The 15,539-nt window shown below is 39.1% G+C and overlaps 2 protein-coding genes across 2 annotated transcripts; one reads left to right on the top strand and one right to left on the bottom strand.

Annotated features, from left to right (window-relative positions):
- Positions 1 to 1,500: 1,500 nt before the first annotated feature.
- phgdh (phosphoglycerate dehydrogenase) lies at positions 1,501 to 8,156 on the bottom strand. The gene is made up of 12 exons (XM_022740823.1): positions 7,949 to 8,156; positions 6,203 to 6,354; positions 6,044 to 6,109; positions 5,890 to 5,944; positions 5,602 to 5,700; positions 5,347 to 5,479; positions 5,064 to 5,212; positions 4,758 to 4,910; positions 3,754 to 3,892; positions 3,335 to 3,462; positions 3,018 to 3,240; positions 1,501 to 1,942 (listed from the first exon to the last, which is right to left on the bottom strand). Exons 1-12 carry the CDS (start codon positions 8,084 to 8,086, stop codon positions 1,788 to 1,790), a joined length of 1,590 nt encoding a protein of 529 aa, XP_022596544.1. The 5' UTR covers positions 8,087 to 8,156; the 3' UTR covers positions 1,501 to 1,787.
- Positions 8,157 to 10,156: 2,000 nt separating this feature from the next.
- On the top strand, positions 10,157 to 15,001 carry ccdc173 (coiled-coil domain containing 173). The gene is made up of 9 exons (XM_022740914.1): positions 10,157 to 10,266; positions 11,221 to 11,429; positions 11,551 to 11,724; positions 11,810 to 12,015; positions 12,259 to 12,415; positions 12,503 to 12,642; positions 12,748 to 12,940; positions 13,145 to 13,309; positions 13,415 to 15,001. The coding sequence occupies exons 1-9, from the start codon at positions 10,218 to 10,220 to the stop codon at positions 13,766 to 13,768; spliced, it is 1,647 nt and encodes a 548-aa protein (XP_022596635.1). The 5' UTR covers positions 10,157 to 10,217; the 3' UTR covers positions 13,769 to 15,001.
- The last annotated feature ends 538 nt before the right edge of the window (positions 15,002 to 15,539 follow it).

Genomic DNA, 15,539 nt, shown 5'->3' with positions numbered 1-15,539 from the left:
CACGCTCAAGTCTCCACCAGCAGGTCCTTGATAAAAACCAAACACCCATTCACATCACCCAACACCGCTACTTTTTCTCTCCCCCTGAGCCTAAATATAGACTGACCTCCATCCACATGTCTCGTGACGCGCTCACGTACGGCGCATTAGTGTAGCCAACAGGCGGAGGAGGAGAGGCATCACACTAACAGAATACAAATCTTATACAAATGAGCATCGTCTTCAATGCAGCACAAGAAGAAGCCATTGCACTGTTCACTATTCATGCCCCCCCCCCCAATTCTTGTCGTTGCCATGGTATTTTGAACCCAGTTGCAGTGTGGTCAAGGCTTTGCCTAATCCTAACAAGGATTACAGCCAGTGCACAATATTCACTCCTGCACATGATCTCAGAGATACGACTACAGGAGCTGATTTACTCTCGTTTTCAGTGGTGGAAAGATACTTGGCTTGACTATTTTTGTTTTCTGATACTGCACTTCTACTCCACCAGCTGCAGTTAGTTTTCACATTCTGATTTTACAATCAAAAACATATGATTGAACTAATAAAAAAAAAAAATACAACACATTGTTAAAGATTAATCCTCTGGTTCCTTACCCTTTTTTGGCTTGTGACCCCCTCAAAAAAAGGCAGTGTCTAGTTGGGGCCCCGTCAGATGTATGAGACAATTCCTTTTGAAACTTGATATGGTTTCATTTACAAAACTGCAGAAAGCTCAAAGACATCAACTTGTTATCCAGTATTTCACATAAAGCAAAGATTAAATTCCAAAACACTGATGCAAATGTGTGTAGTAGAATGAGAAAGGGAGCCACCACTGTATGTAAAGCAGCTAAAACTAGCTCCACCTACTCACACACTAATACATCTACAAATGTGAACATATAATGGTACATCAGTCACACGGGCCAAGTACTTTTACATTTGATACTTCAAGTACATTACCTGCTAATACTTCTATATGTTTACAGTTTTACATTGTGGTACTTGTGGCTTGTTTTAGAAAAAACTGAATGAACATGAACTTCAAGGAGACAGGAGAGTGAAAACAGTTAGTCTTGAAATACGCCACTTAAACTAAATGCATAGAACAATGAAGGAAAATGTTTTCAAACCATTTACCTAAATATTTCTTTTAAGTCACACAGTCAAATTTGTACTTTAGAATTAGTAACATTTATATACAATATTGTACAAACTGTTGACATTGGTGGTGCGGGTTGCATTAGGTCTACTTTATCCTGGTGGGTCTTTTTATTAGGTGATTCATCATATTTTATGTGCTTGTTTTGCATAACAAATATCTACCAAGGAACCAGCTGTCGGTTACATTGTTACTTTATTACGCTCCCCTATTGTGTTTGTGATGTTCACCTGTACAATGTAATGTGATGCAACACTGCAAACTGAGGCTTATACCATAGAATAATGACATATTCGCTGTAAATCATTGTAAAATCTCACAGAATAAAAAAAGAAAATAAAAATTGTTCTCGCCGTGTTTTTAGTAAGAGTATTTTATTTTACATCTGTGCTTTGAAAGGGTCAACCAACAAACTGAACAGCACATGACATTTACACGTTTCATTTAGTTTCACTTCAACAAACCATCTAAACACTGGAATGTTATCAAAAGGCAAGTTTTAAACTACAAGTGTTAAACTACAACTTCTCAACAAGTTGTTAGCTGTAAACTCTAAGAACAAGACAGACAAGTTATATTAGACACTCTTCAATGCGTTAAGTGTTTCAGATACTGAATGTTATCCCAGCACTGTGCACGTTTAAATGGTGAGCTGTGCGGCCTCCTTAACCAAAGACTTCAAGGCACCGAGGTCTCGCAGGAGGGAGGACACCCCCACACAATACCACAGATCTCCAGTGCGGTCTGAGGGAGCACTGAAAGACTCAATCTCCACTCCGTCTCCGACCAGCAGTCCTACACAAAGAACAATCGAAAAGAGAAAATAGGTGTGAATTTAAAGCAGACAAAAACTGTTATTTACTCGTTAGTCATAACTCAGTACCATATTTTATTTAAATGGAAAAGCTTTAAGTCAAACAAAAGCACAGTAAAACAAAATTCTATTTATTGGCTTTGCTGACAGCAACACATGCTTTAATTTTTTTTTTTTTTTTTTTTTTTTTTAAACGAAAGATTCCAACAGTAACTAGTAAACTACTCAGACTCGTTTTCTACCTGAACCCTGAAGATCACTTGAATCTCCCCTTCAGTCGCTTTTAAATTAAATTAAAAAAACAAAAAAAGAAAGTTAATGTGTCTGCACTCTCTGCTAATGCCACTTACATTATAATGTATCTGCCTGATTCATTGATTCAATCCTTGGCGAGGCTTCAGTAATAATCTGATCATTCTGAATCACATGTATTTAAGAAACTGTATTCCTCCTCTGTCCGTTGATGAGCGAACATGATTGAAATATGTGATCTGTGTGGTGTTGGAGAGGCGGAAAGCGTGTCCTATTGTCTTTTGTGCTGTACGTACTGTGATGATTTAAGAGTGCCCATTTTCCATGAAATGCCTCAACAAAACCTGGAAAAATTCTGTAATGGCTGTTTAAATGAGCTAACTTTGCCTTATAGCCTGGAGTAGAACGGACAATGGATTATGAAATTCGTATTTACGTAATTATTCCAGTGTTATACTGGACATGGTTTGTCAGTGATTTATGAATTTTGTCGTTGACATTAAGGTCTGGTTTCTTGTACTAGTTTTTCAGTGTAAAATGCTGAGGCTTGAAAAAGCTAATCGTTAATCTTGTCTCTATATGTGGCTTCACCACTTCCCTGCTGGAATAATAGGCCAAAAAAACCCCAAAACAAAACAAGTTTTCCTTTAAAAAAAAAAAAAGAAAACTATCAAAAGTGTGTCTGTACAGAGACAAACTGGTTGTGTCTATTAACTGTGGCCTTATTCTAACACCTTCAGCTTCATATGGTTGATTTTCCTCCTTAACAAATCTGAGTTCATGCACCAGCTTAAAGTTTCTCACCAGCCACTGAGGACAGGAGCTGAGGACTCGCAGAGGCTTTGAAGAACAGCAGATTCCCAGTGAGAGAGACCGGTTGTCTGAACACGCTGTCATTCAGCGCCAGCAGGACTGGCACACCTCCTTGAACTGAACCACGTGCTTTGTAGCTGCAACCACTGGCCACAATCTCCACCCTACACACACCATCGGTTGTCCCGTCAGATGCACAGTGGCCCTGGTTTACCTGAAGGTTCAATTCACACACGTGAAATTATTCTGTAAAAGACACACACTCCTTATCGTCACGTGGTATTTGTTACAATGAGGTGATGTTGTACCATGATTCCAGACTCCTTGGCAAGGCTCAGTGCGTTGATGAGGTTCGGGCAGCAGCCTGATTCATGATTCATCAGTCCAACCAGGACTGCTGAAGTCATGTAACTAGTGGAGGACTTCATGCAGTCACCTGGTTTGTAGAAAACAGTAAACAATGCTTACTGCCATTACTGACACTAAGTGAAACATTTCAAAACAAAATAGTTGATTACAGGAAAAACTGTTGAGACATAAACAGAAGAAACTACATCTTCATCATTTCCTACAATAGCTTCCATACGACTGTCCAGCTCGTGTCAAATATAGTGCCTCTTTCACAGTCACACCACTAGAGGGAGAAAGCCACTCCGTTGCAATATCGTCTTCCTGTGATTCCCAATTCAGGTCTCTGAAGACAAACTGCTTAGACAAGTAGTTTTACCTTGAGTGGTTATTTGGACTTGGCTGAATGGTTTCTTAGAAGTAGTGCATGACTGCAACACAGCTCCGACGGCTTCTCCGAGTTTAATCAGCTGCTGAGATTCCTGGGAGAAGGTGCTGGCCAGAACTTGTGCATTCACCTACAAACGAAAAGACATGGAATCAGCGTGTGTTTGTGAACTGAATGTGATCACAAATTTTGAAACAGATACTTCAGCACCATTCACAACTGAACAACATTTCTTTTTTTTTTATTTTCATGATGATGTCTTCTGTCTACGCTCAGTCTTAAAATTCATAGACAGAATTGAGACAGAACATGGATACCTGAGTTATCCAGATTAGATGCTTAATGATCTGATTATTTGGTTCATCAAAGCTGGTTTAAAAAGATTTATCTGGATCTGTTGTCAGAGTGACAAGTCTTTAAGCCCAGACCTGCAAAAGTGCAGTTATTGACAGTTAGCTGGCTCATCCCCAAGACGTTTCAGGGTGAACCTGATATATGAACTCATTTCCAGATACAGATGGCTACCAATCGCTTTCTCAGAGCTATCACGAAAGAGTGTTGATATAATTCTAATTAGATAAGAGCATGCAGGTTATTGAGAAATCCATATGATCCACTGCTGTAATAATCACTATCACCTATACTTGCACATGATAAAATATCAAATGTTTTATTTTCATAGGAGGCTTATAATAAGTCCCTTGCACTTCCGTGGGGACCACCAACATCACTCGTTGTTGTGAGTTGTTTAGAATGAAAAACATCCAGAAACACACGGCATTAGGAGATAGTAGGACACATGCTAATATATGCTGAGTCCAATAGACGACAGCACATTTTAGAACACAGACTTACTTGAATGTACAACTTGACAAGGTAATGTGTGTGATTAATATCACAGTGCCTGAATTGTTAATTATTTCCTTTTCCGCAAAAACAAAACTGCAGGTCTGAGAAGTCATTTGTTTAAAAAGATGTAAGAACACTGAACTTACTGCTCCAACCAAATTCTTGCCCTTCACCATGTCCACAATCTGCAGGGCGATGTCCTCCCCACAGCGCGCCTGAGCCTCCTTGGTACTGGCTCCCAGGTGAGGACAGCTGATGACATTGGGATGGTCCACCAGTGAGCGATTCTTAGGTGGCTCCTGTATCCAAAGATAAACACAAAATAAGACTTAAACTACTGCATCTCCATTATTAATATTCAACAGTGATTTAAGGACACAATTAGATTTTTTTTGTCATTGCAGTCTGCTGTAGTCAGATTATTGTGTGACAACGGGAGGATATGATCTTGCCTCAACAAAGACGTCCAGTCCTGCTCCTCCACACTGTCCGGACTCCAAAGCTCTGACCAGGGCAGCCTCATCAATGATGCCCCCTCGTGCACAGTTCACAACCTTCACTCCTTTCTTGCATTTAGCAAATGTTTCGTCGTTAAGCAGACCTTCAACACAAAAAACAAACAAAAAAACGAAAAGTGAATTCTACAACTCGCAAGTACAATGTGTGACAGCCATGTGATCAGCCAACAACGTAGTAACGTGACTGCTCAGTGGGGAGGGCGTGAGTAAAACTCACCCACAGTAGAGGGCATTAGGGGAGTGTGGACAGTAATATAGTCACACTGGGGCCAAAGCTGCTCCAGAAGCATCTGCTCCACCCCCCAGCTGGCTGACACCTCAGGTGGAGTGATTGGATCATAGCCAATAGTCTGACAAGAAAAAAAACAACAACATTTTTTATCAACATGTTTGTTCCAACTAAATGTTACAGAGCAATTAACGGCTGAGAACTGCGAGTACATGCTTGTCACACTGTAATCTCTTTACTTGCCTTCATGCCAAATGATTGCATTCTTGAGGCGACTTCTTTTCCTATTCTTCCAAGTCCAACGATTCCAAGCACTTTGCCATACAGCTCTGCACCCATGAACTGTAAAATTAGAGACAAAACAAAGACCCTGATTACGAATCTAAAACTGCACAGATCCAAGTGTCGCATCATATTATTGCCGACCGGGTGAACAATGGAGTCGACCATGCAACTGTAAATTTGCTTTGTGTGCCAACTGCAAACAGTCATTCAAACAGCAGACGGGGCCAAACCAAAATCTCTGCTTACCTTTTTGCGATCCCAGTTCCCTTGTTTCATCGACATTGCAGCTTGAGGCACATTTCTGAAAACACATTGACTTATTGATTTTTACAGTACTGTATGTGCAATCAAAAAGACTGAACATGTTAACAATAGCTCAAAAAGACATGACTCATCTTGCCTTGAGAGGCTCATCAGCAGGGCACATGTCAGCTCTGCAGCACTGATCGTGTTACCGCTTGGTGTGCTGCAGAAAACAGTGCACAGTTACTGGACGGTACATTATACTGAAACTGTACTATAAGTCAAATTTATGCAAAGTCAAAGACTGGAGACTTACTTCATGACAATAATACCCTTTCTGGTAGCAGCATCAACATCCACATTGTCCACACCAGTACCAGCTCTCCCAATGATTCTGAGATTATTAGCAGCATTTATAACATCAGCTGTTACCTTGGTTGCAGATCTAACCACCAGGCCGTCATAGTCCTGGGAGGGTGAGAAAGGCACATTGTTGATCTCAAGCTGTTTTATATCTGTGGTTAATCTCATCGAGGCTGAATTAACAACCATGCAATGCAGCGAATTGCCCCGTGATCCCAATTTTTTAAGGAACCCTATGGACACAGATTCACTGAGTGTCAATTACTTTGTGGTACTATGTTTAATGCAAAGTTTTTAGTAACTTGCACCACAACAGCACAAGATGAAATGGACACGATAAGAGCCATAAAAATCCATGATTTATTACCTCATCTGTGCCCTTATATAACCCTGACGTCGTCTGTCAAAGTCACCATACCATCACAACGGCTATGCTGTGATTTCAGCTATATTTACTTGTAAAATGATCACTCAGAGAGAAAGTCTGAAGCTCATTCATGTCAAATGCTGTGCAGTCAGCATAGAGAGGTGTGCTTGCTGAGGAAAGACCGACCTCTTGCAAGCAGGACAACACTGGCAATTCTCTTCTACAGAAAGTAGCTAATGTTTGTCCAGAAAGTCGCTAGATTTGTTGCTAGGTGCTTTTTTTTGTTGCCAATGGGGTTTGAAAAGTCAGTTTATCAAGCAACAAAAGGGACTAAGTTGGCAATACTGCTTGTTTGCGTCAAATCATTTTTGAAAAAGCAACGACCAATGGGGAAACTCCAACACTCAACCAATGGTGTCACCTTATCACTATATTAGAGATGGGCATTTTCAGTAATTTCAATAATCGAGTACTCTCATTACCTTATGAACGAGTACTTGATTACTCGCAAATCATATATGTATTTTTTTTACTGTAAAAAAAGAAATACGACCAAGCTTACTGTTTGGCCGTCGGAGAACATGATATGCAAGTTTAACACCACATATCTTGAACTGCATGTTATTGTCATCAAAGTATTTCATCACTTTCCCTAGTCATGGCTGCCATAGTGCAGGAGGAGGGGCAGCGGACAACTGGGGCCCTTCATCTAATTTTTGCCCCTGGGCCCAAGAGTCAAGCAATGAATGTGGCCCTGAAGCTAGTGCAAAATACTACCATCCTTTTAGTTTGCATGAGAAAAGTTCCATTAGATCCCATTGCTTCTTATTTGACAAGTCTAATTTGTGCAAAGCAAATATTTGCTTCTGTTACACACACAAAGACTCTGATAAAAAAGCTGCCAGTTTGCTGTGTGAAGCAGTGATGGGAGAACCGGCAAAGTCGGGGATGAGTTGCATCAGCTTCCCAATGGGCGGTACTAAGCTAGAATGAGTACTTTTTCATATGCAGTCTGTGCTGAGTAGATAGCTTGAGAAAAGTGTCAAATCAAAGTTCACACGCCCTTCATCAAAGTTGGTAGAAAAACAAAAAACAAAAAACAAAACAAAAAACACACACACAAGTGCTCTTTGGTTTCTGCCTTTTTAAAAAATACTTTCCTGAGACAAGTGCAGCGACAAATCACATGAGCTTGAAAAACGGCTGTAACTAAAGCGAGTACAGTTTTTAAAAAAAAAAAACATGATTCAAAAACGTGTGCATGTTGCGTAAGGACAAAATGACAACCGGTGCATGTGAAAGCAATTGTGCAATACAGAGTGCCACCCTTACCTTTATCTCCGCGAGTAATTCATCCTTTTTCATGTTCTGCTTCTCCGTAACGCGGATGCCATTTTCCTCCAGAATCGTCCTGCAGCGAGGGTCCACACTTTCACTGATTAGGACAGTTTTGATGGAGATCGGGGCCATCTTGGAGTTTGTTCTCCGGCTTTGCTATTTGGTGGGTAACTTGTGTTGAATGGTTGATGCCTTGGTGAGGTGATGGACACGGGGAGTAGCTTTTCCCTCTGTTGGTTTTGAATGGTTATCTCGGATTTAGGACAGCCCCTTTCAAAGTAAACCCGCCTCTCATGCATCTCCTGCTCTGACGCAGCTGCATCCAGACTCCAGACCGGTTTGACATAATTATCAGCAAGTATTCAGTGTATTTTACCATAAAAATATCAATATCACAAGTACTCACTGCAAGCATAAGTACTGCATTTAAAATGTTACGTAAGTAAAAGCACATAATTATTATCAGCAAAAGTGTACTTTAAATATCAAAAATAAAAAGTACTCATGCAGGGAGTATAGTGTTAGGTTATATTATTGTTAACTATATTTTGTATATTTGGGGTCACTATTATTACTGATGCATTAACATGAAAGCAACATTTAAGGTTGTAGCTGGTTGACAGAGATGCAGTTTTAATGATGTTATATGTAGCTGTGCATATTTCATATTACGTACCAAACCAAGGAGTTTTCACCCACTATTCTTTGCAGATTTTTTTCAGTCTTTATTAGAACATGAAATAAAAAAAGTAACAGTTCATTAACATTTGAAAGAGTCAAATTTTTTGTGTTTGCTGCAAGGGTTGTATTTACTCATTTTTGCTTCAAAAATCAACAAAATATGGAATTTGCTGAGAGATTGCCAAACTTTTGCTGTGTAATCTTAAAGTAACCTGCACCTCCAGCTGTCAAACAAATGTTGTGGAGAAAATAGCACAATATTTCCCACTGAAATGTAGTGGACTGAAAGTATCCAGAATCATAAAATGCATATACCTAAAAATCGTAATGAAGTACAGTACTTAAGTTAAGTCAAGACTGAGCAAAGAACCATATCTTGTAATTTGTTTCAGGATAGAAGACAAAAGTAATGTTATGGTGATACCATAGGACAAATGTGATCACCATAAACTCACACACTATCAGTTCACATGAAGCTATTCTAATGTACAACAGAAATAACTTTCATCCTTCTAAGGAACAACAAGCTTGCTTCTTCCATTCAACAGTTGTCAGGTCAAACGAGTTCTTTTTTTTCAGTCTTAATTCAAGAGACACTGTTCATCACCTGACTCATTAGGCTGCACATGACAGTCCTCTTATTTCAGGGTTAGCTCAGTATTATAACGTGTCTATCACAGTCAAACAAATATCTGTTTTCAGCACTAGATTTTAAAATGCATGTAATTTGTGTTTGTGCAGAATTAAAATATATGGGTCTAATAATGTCTATATATTCATCTTAACCAGATGTGATGGACTGGAGACTTGTTGGTCGTGTTTCCCTGAATACGAGTAGCAAAGCGACAACAAAGAATAAGCTATCTGGATTTGAGTATGAACCTATAGGAGTTCTACTACAAGGTCAACTCTTTTGTCATGTCACTGAGTGAAAACAGTTTGGCCACATGAATCCAAATTAACCTGCGGGAAATGTCCTGTTCCTCCCATTCTCTGCAATGAGTAAACCTTTTGAAAAAAAACCCATATCAGACATAGAATATTTTTACATGTCTTAAAACACCTCTGCAGGGGATCCTTAAAGCAGCTGAACTGTTTTTATACAGACGGCTTACACAGGTGAGTTTAATTAAGTTACAAATTAAAGGAGCATCAACTGCCAGAAATCCAGTTATTTCTTAAAACATCTCAAAGGTGCCAGTAATATTGTGACTTGTACTGACTCTATATATAAGATTTATATATTTTATATTTTATATATTATATATGCATGTGTGTATACACAAGATATATACGATTTATAGACGGTCTGAGGACTGTATATGGATGAGAGTCGAGAGTGAGTAGAAAAAAATCATATTTATTGTGTCACATTCAAACATGTATATACTTGGTGACACACAGCGCCACCTGTCGTTAATCAGCAAAAAGTCATCCGTTGCCTGGATACAGCGCAACAAACGCGGACAGACAGAGCTGTGTGTATATAACGTTAGCTACAGTAAACATTTCCTTATCGGCTGCTCTATTTCGCTTTTGCTATTTTACTGTAATTAGATATACTTAGATATATCAAACACAAATGACATCGGTGGTTCAGCACGGCCGACGGAGAGGGTCCAGTAAAAGTGGTGAGAGCTTTGGGTTATTGATAACTGTTTGTTTTGGCTGACGGGCAACATGACAGCAGTCTGGAAAATCTGTAATATTAACCAAGAACTGTACGAGAGTCTTTATTAAAATGCAGAACAGTGTCAGAGTAGCTGTGAAAACAAAACATTGTCAAAACATTTACCTGTCATGTCAACGAGCAAACATGTACCAAGTTTTTAAAAGAAAACAACCTTCCCACACAATTGTGCAACAGCGATATTATTGTTTCTTGCTTATAGTAATCAGTATTATTTTTGTATTTAGTCATATTTCTCATATACAAGTCAAGGCCATAGGTTTTTTTTTTTTTTAAATACTGAGTCCAAGTCCTTAGTTGCAATCCCATCTCATGAGGATTTTTTTTGACTGTCCACCCAAAAATGTTTGTAAAGTTTTCTTTATTGGTGATCAAAAGGTCTGCCATATTATCTCAGGTATAGGCTAATTAAAAGAAAAACTAAGCAAAAATGATATCACCTTGGTGAGGGGGTCACGCTGTTGGCCATATATCATTTAAATGCAAATGTATAATGTTGGAAGACACTTTCCTACTTGATCCCATATCAATCCAGGACCTTAATGAATGATTCAATTCAAACCTACTGCTAATTACAGAATGCAAACTGTTCCAATCATTAAAATCCCCAAATTCTTTGTGGTAACTATGGCCCTGTTTATATAAATATAAACCAGACAGTGTTTGGCAGACAGCTGTTACACCTTTTTAACATAAAAGGAAATAGAACAGGAAGTAAATATATTTTATATAAAGTAAGGGTCTTTGTTTTAAATTATTAATCTGGAAAGACCTCAACTGCATGTATTATTAAAATTCATGGTGCATATTCAGTTCCCATAAAGATACTGTGCTCTGGATTTAGTGATCAATTTACAGGAGGTCTACCTGGGGCAATTCCCTCCCTTTTTAATAGCGTCTTCAGCAGAAGAAGCCAGCAGGATGATCCAGCCACCTGATCTCCGAAAAGTCACGGTCTTAACCAAGGCCGAATGGCTGAGGATTCAAGGTGAACTGAACCGGGTTAATAAAGACAAGGAGAGAATGACAGAGGCAGCGAACCGGAGAGAAGCCCTGCACCTCCAATCAAAAGAGGCAGTGAAGCTGTGGTCCAATACCATCGCTGTAAGTTGTCTGTACAGGGTTTTTGCATTGATTCCAGATGTGTTTGAGAGGTTACAAAAAGCACAATATCCTGCGGTAAAACGAAACCGTAACTTACTTTGTGTGTTCATATTTATCAAAGGGTCAAAGGCAAAAGAAGCTGGAGGCAAAGAAGATTCGAGAGCAGATTGAAGAGGAGAAAAGGAAAATGACTGACATAGAAGAGGCTAAATACCAGGAACAGAAGCGTAAAGACGCCATTGAAAAAGCCAAGACTCAGCTGTATTATCAAACTGACCGAGTCAAAGGATTACATGTTAGTGTTGCTTGAGCATTACTGTTGTTAGGCTATTTATACATTGATGTTTTGGCATAAAGAATGATTTTTACTGTTTCCACAGCGTGCACTCTTGCTGACAGAAGTGCTGAAGGAGAGGGAGGCCCAGATTGAAGTGAAGCAAAGAATAAAGAGTGCCTCTAAAGATGTGGATAAAGAATTCACAGATATGGTAAAGACCAGAGAGGATGAAGCTCTGAGACAGGAGCAGGAGAAAGCACTTCAGAAGAAGCTTGAGAGACAGGCTGTTGCAGAGGACCTGAAAAACCAGTAAGTGTCACATCAGACCACTTTTGAGCGGGCTGCATTTGCATTGTTTTCAGTATGGTATGTTGTAGTTTATCTACTGTATAGTAAAAATTGCATGAAAATTCAAGTGGAGTGATGGTGCCACAGTAGAGTGTATTATTGCAGCCCTCACTGTTCCCGGTTGTGACGAATATTACTACTAGAAATACTATTAATACTAAAAATATATTTGTTTCACATGAGAATATGATCCTTTTTCTTTAGGATCAAGGTAAACGAGTTGGCAAGAGAGCGACAAAAGACAGAGAACAAGAAGGACGGAGAGGAAATCCAACGCCTTCAAGAACTCTATCAATGGGAGCAGAGAATGGAGGACGAAAGACAAACAGAGCAGAAGAGAAACCTTATGCAAGCTCACCTGGTAGGTTCGTAGAAACATGGGTTGTGTGGGTTTTGAATCCTCAGTTTCTAGCATATAGGTTTATTGATGTATACTCTGTATTTACAGGAACATCTCACCAATAGAGACCTCATAAGAGCAGCAGATGCGCAAAAACAGGAGGCTGAAGAGAAGCAAAGGAAACTTTTCCTCACTGCCAAGCAAAAGATGATGAAGTTAAGGAGAGACAAAGAAACTGAGTTGTTAAGGTAAGACCCAGCGCATCTTCGTCCAGCTTCCTGTAGACCCAGTCATCTGCCTCGACACCTCACACGTAACAACAACTCAACTTGTTGTGTTATTTTATTCCTCAGAGAGGCCCAGATGCACAGAGAGAAGATCATGAACAAACTGACAGTGGCACAGCAGGACCAAACTGTCAGCGAGGAGCTGAGGATTGCTAAGGCTGTAGCTGAGCGGGATGCCAAACAGGCACAACAGCACAGGGAGGAGGAGGAGAAGAGGACTGCAATGTTGAAGTCAATCACTGCACACAGAGAATTCATGGTAACACAAGTTCAGACTCTGAAACCAATGACACAAGTCATGTTAATATAGCATGAAATCTTTATTACATTTCCTTGGTGAGTTTCTAAGCTGTGGGTCCCAAAATGTTTATTTTTTTTTATGGCTACAGTGAAATCCACTTGATTGTTTTTGTCCCTTCGTCCAGCTGCAGTTAACAAAATGTTATCACACCTGTTCCGTCAGAGACAAGAAAAGGAGCAGAGGGACAAAGAAGCGCAACAGACCACCCGAGACATGCTTCAAGCCAAGAAAGAGGCTGACAGAATATTTTCTGAGAAACAACAACTGAAGGCTCAGAGGATCCGAGAGGATGAAAGAAAATTACAAGACTTCAATGCCACACAAATGGTAATGTCACAGCTGTTTCAAGAACATCAGTATGGACATGACAGTTATGGCCAGTGTTCTCTGAGGGCAAATTTTTGACATTTAAATTTGATTTTTCATACACAGGCTGCAAAAATGGCCAGACATCAGAACCTGAGAAGAGATGAACATGAGTTTCAGGCAAAGAACACATACCTTGTTGCTGAGGAGGAAAACCAGTTTCAACAGTATTCACAGCACGTCATCAGCGCAGCGGCAGAGGCTCAGCGAAACGTGTTTCCACTTTGCAAAGCTGCGAGGGAAGGGATAGGAGGAGGGCTTGGTCCCGTTTTAGGTGGAGTCAGGCCTGGCTACCTCGTTCAGGACTGTAGTGGTGCTCAGATGCCCAAATATGTCTCTGGTGTCACCCAGAACATTAAAAAGCTTAATGAAGTTGTAGACATTCAAGAAGCAAAGAGGAGACTTGGGTTTACATGGTGATTGTTCTCTCCCAGCTGGCAATTTTAGTTCCAATGTTTCCCTGAATTTACCATCTCTGAAGATACTGAATGTTTTAATAACATTCTTAAAATACTTTGACAAAGGCTTTGTCTGAAACCACTCACTTACTCACTACCAACAAACGCTCAATAGTTTGCTCTATAGTGAATAGTACATAGGGATTTTTGACACTGTCATCATTCCATCATCACAGACAAGTGGAGTCTCACATGACTTCCACCTGGTGGCCTAGGTGTCAACGGCACCAACCATGAATCAGAACGTCTCCTGTCATCTCATTACTGCAGGCATAAAAATGTCCAAATACATAAAGACAACAAAAAAGCTGTGTCCATGCCATGGAGACTAACAGTGTGTCCCTAATCTATACTACACGCTAAATCTAAGCAGGTCTCAGTACGTGGCGTCTTCACATTGGAAAAGTGACAGTCAACTCAGACCAGACAGAATGCATACTAAATACAGCTGATTTTTGAGTGTGCTGTTGAAGGATACTATTCTCCCACAATGCATTGCACAAAGGAAGTGGAAGATCTTGGAAAACAAAAATAAGTTACAGAGAAAGACATTTTGCTTTCTATTTCTGAAGGTTAACTTACAGTGAGTCTACAGTCACTGTGTGATGGACATCTGACAGCGTGTTGTATCATTTCCTGTTAGTGTGAAGCAGCTAAATATTGTTTCTCATATATACTTATATAGAACACTATACACGTTAAACTATGCAGTGTAGTCAGTATTGAGTGATTTCAGACAACTTTTAGAGATGTTCTTCAAAATGATCATTAGGTACACAATATATGTGCTCTGGAAAATGTTCGCTGAAGGTTGCAGTCAAAATGCTCAACTTATTACCAACTCTGCAACAAAGAAAAACCTCACTGGGGTCGACATTCACAAAACATTGAGAATTGTTTGATATTAATCACACAACAAAGTGTTCTGTTAACGTTTCACATCAGCTGCCCCAACCACAGAACAGACTTGTCTGGGCTAAAACAGTACAGTGTAAAGTTCTTATAATAATGCAATCACTGTAATTTTGGATGCTAATAATGTTAAGGCCTGCAAAAGATATAACTGTATTGTTTTGTTTGTGTTTTGATTGTAACAGCATTTACAGAATATTAAAACAATTGATTAAAATCCAAATTGAGCATTTTAATTCATTCTACACTGTAGTTGAGTTCTTTTCAAAACCAACTTCCACAAAACACAATTTATACAAATTGATTTTATGTTGTACTTACAGTGTGACAGTGACATTAATTCTTTCAACAAAAAAAAAAAAAAAAAAAAAAAAAAAAAAAAAAAAAAAAAAAAACAAACACAAAAACAATCCAGAGGTATCGCAAAACACAGGATTACAGTAAGGTTGTGGATGTACAAAAAAAGTCACAATGTACATATTTCATCTAACAATGCCAGGGATAAGCATGCATGCAAGAAATTCTCTTCTTTTCTCAAGTTCTCTCTTACAGACTGATTGTTGTTGTAAAAATAATTGAGTCAACATCAGACTTTGCCAGTTATAGGCAGTCCTTATCCCCAAAAACCAACTGTGTTAAATAATATTAAAACAAATTTCAGTAGAAAACCTCCTCAGGGGAAAAGACTTTTAAGAGGAGAGAATCTGTTGCTGTAAAATCTTACTTTTTTTTTTTTTCTTCATTTTTTAAACAAACAATCTGAAATTGGAGCTATTAAGCCAAAATTCTTACTACCAAAGAATCAAAAAAAAAAAAAAAAA

Source organism: Seriola dumerili, unplaced genomic scaffold, assembly GCF_002260705.1.
Source record: "Seriola dumerili isolate Sdu_G_001 unplaced genomic scaffold, Sdu_1.0 BDQW01000052.1, whole genome shotgun sequence".
Classification (NCBI taxonomy): Eukaryota; Metazoa; Chordata; class Actinopteri; order Carangiformes; family Carangidae; genus Seriola; species Seriola dumerili.
The sequence above is the reverse complement of the archived record's forward strand: the minus strand, read 5'-3'. Positions and strand labels throughout refer to the sequence as shown.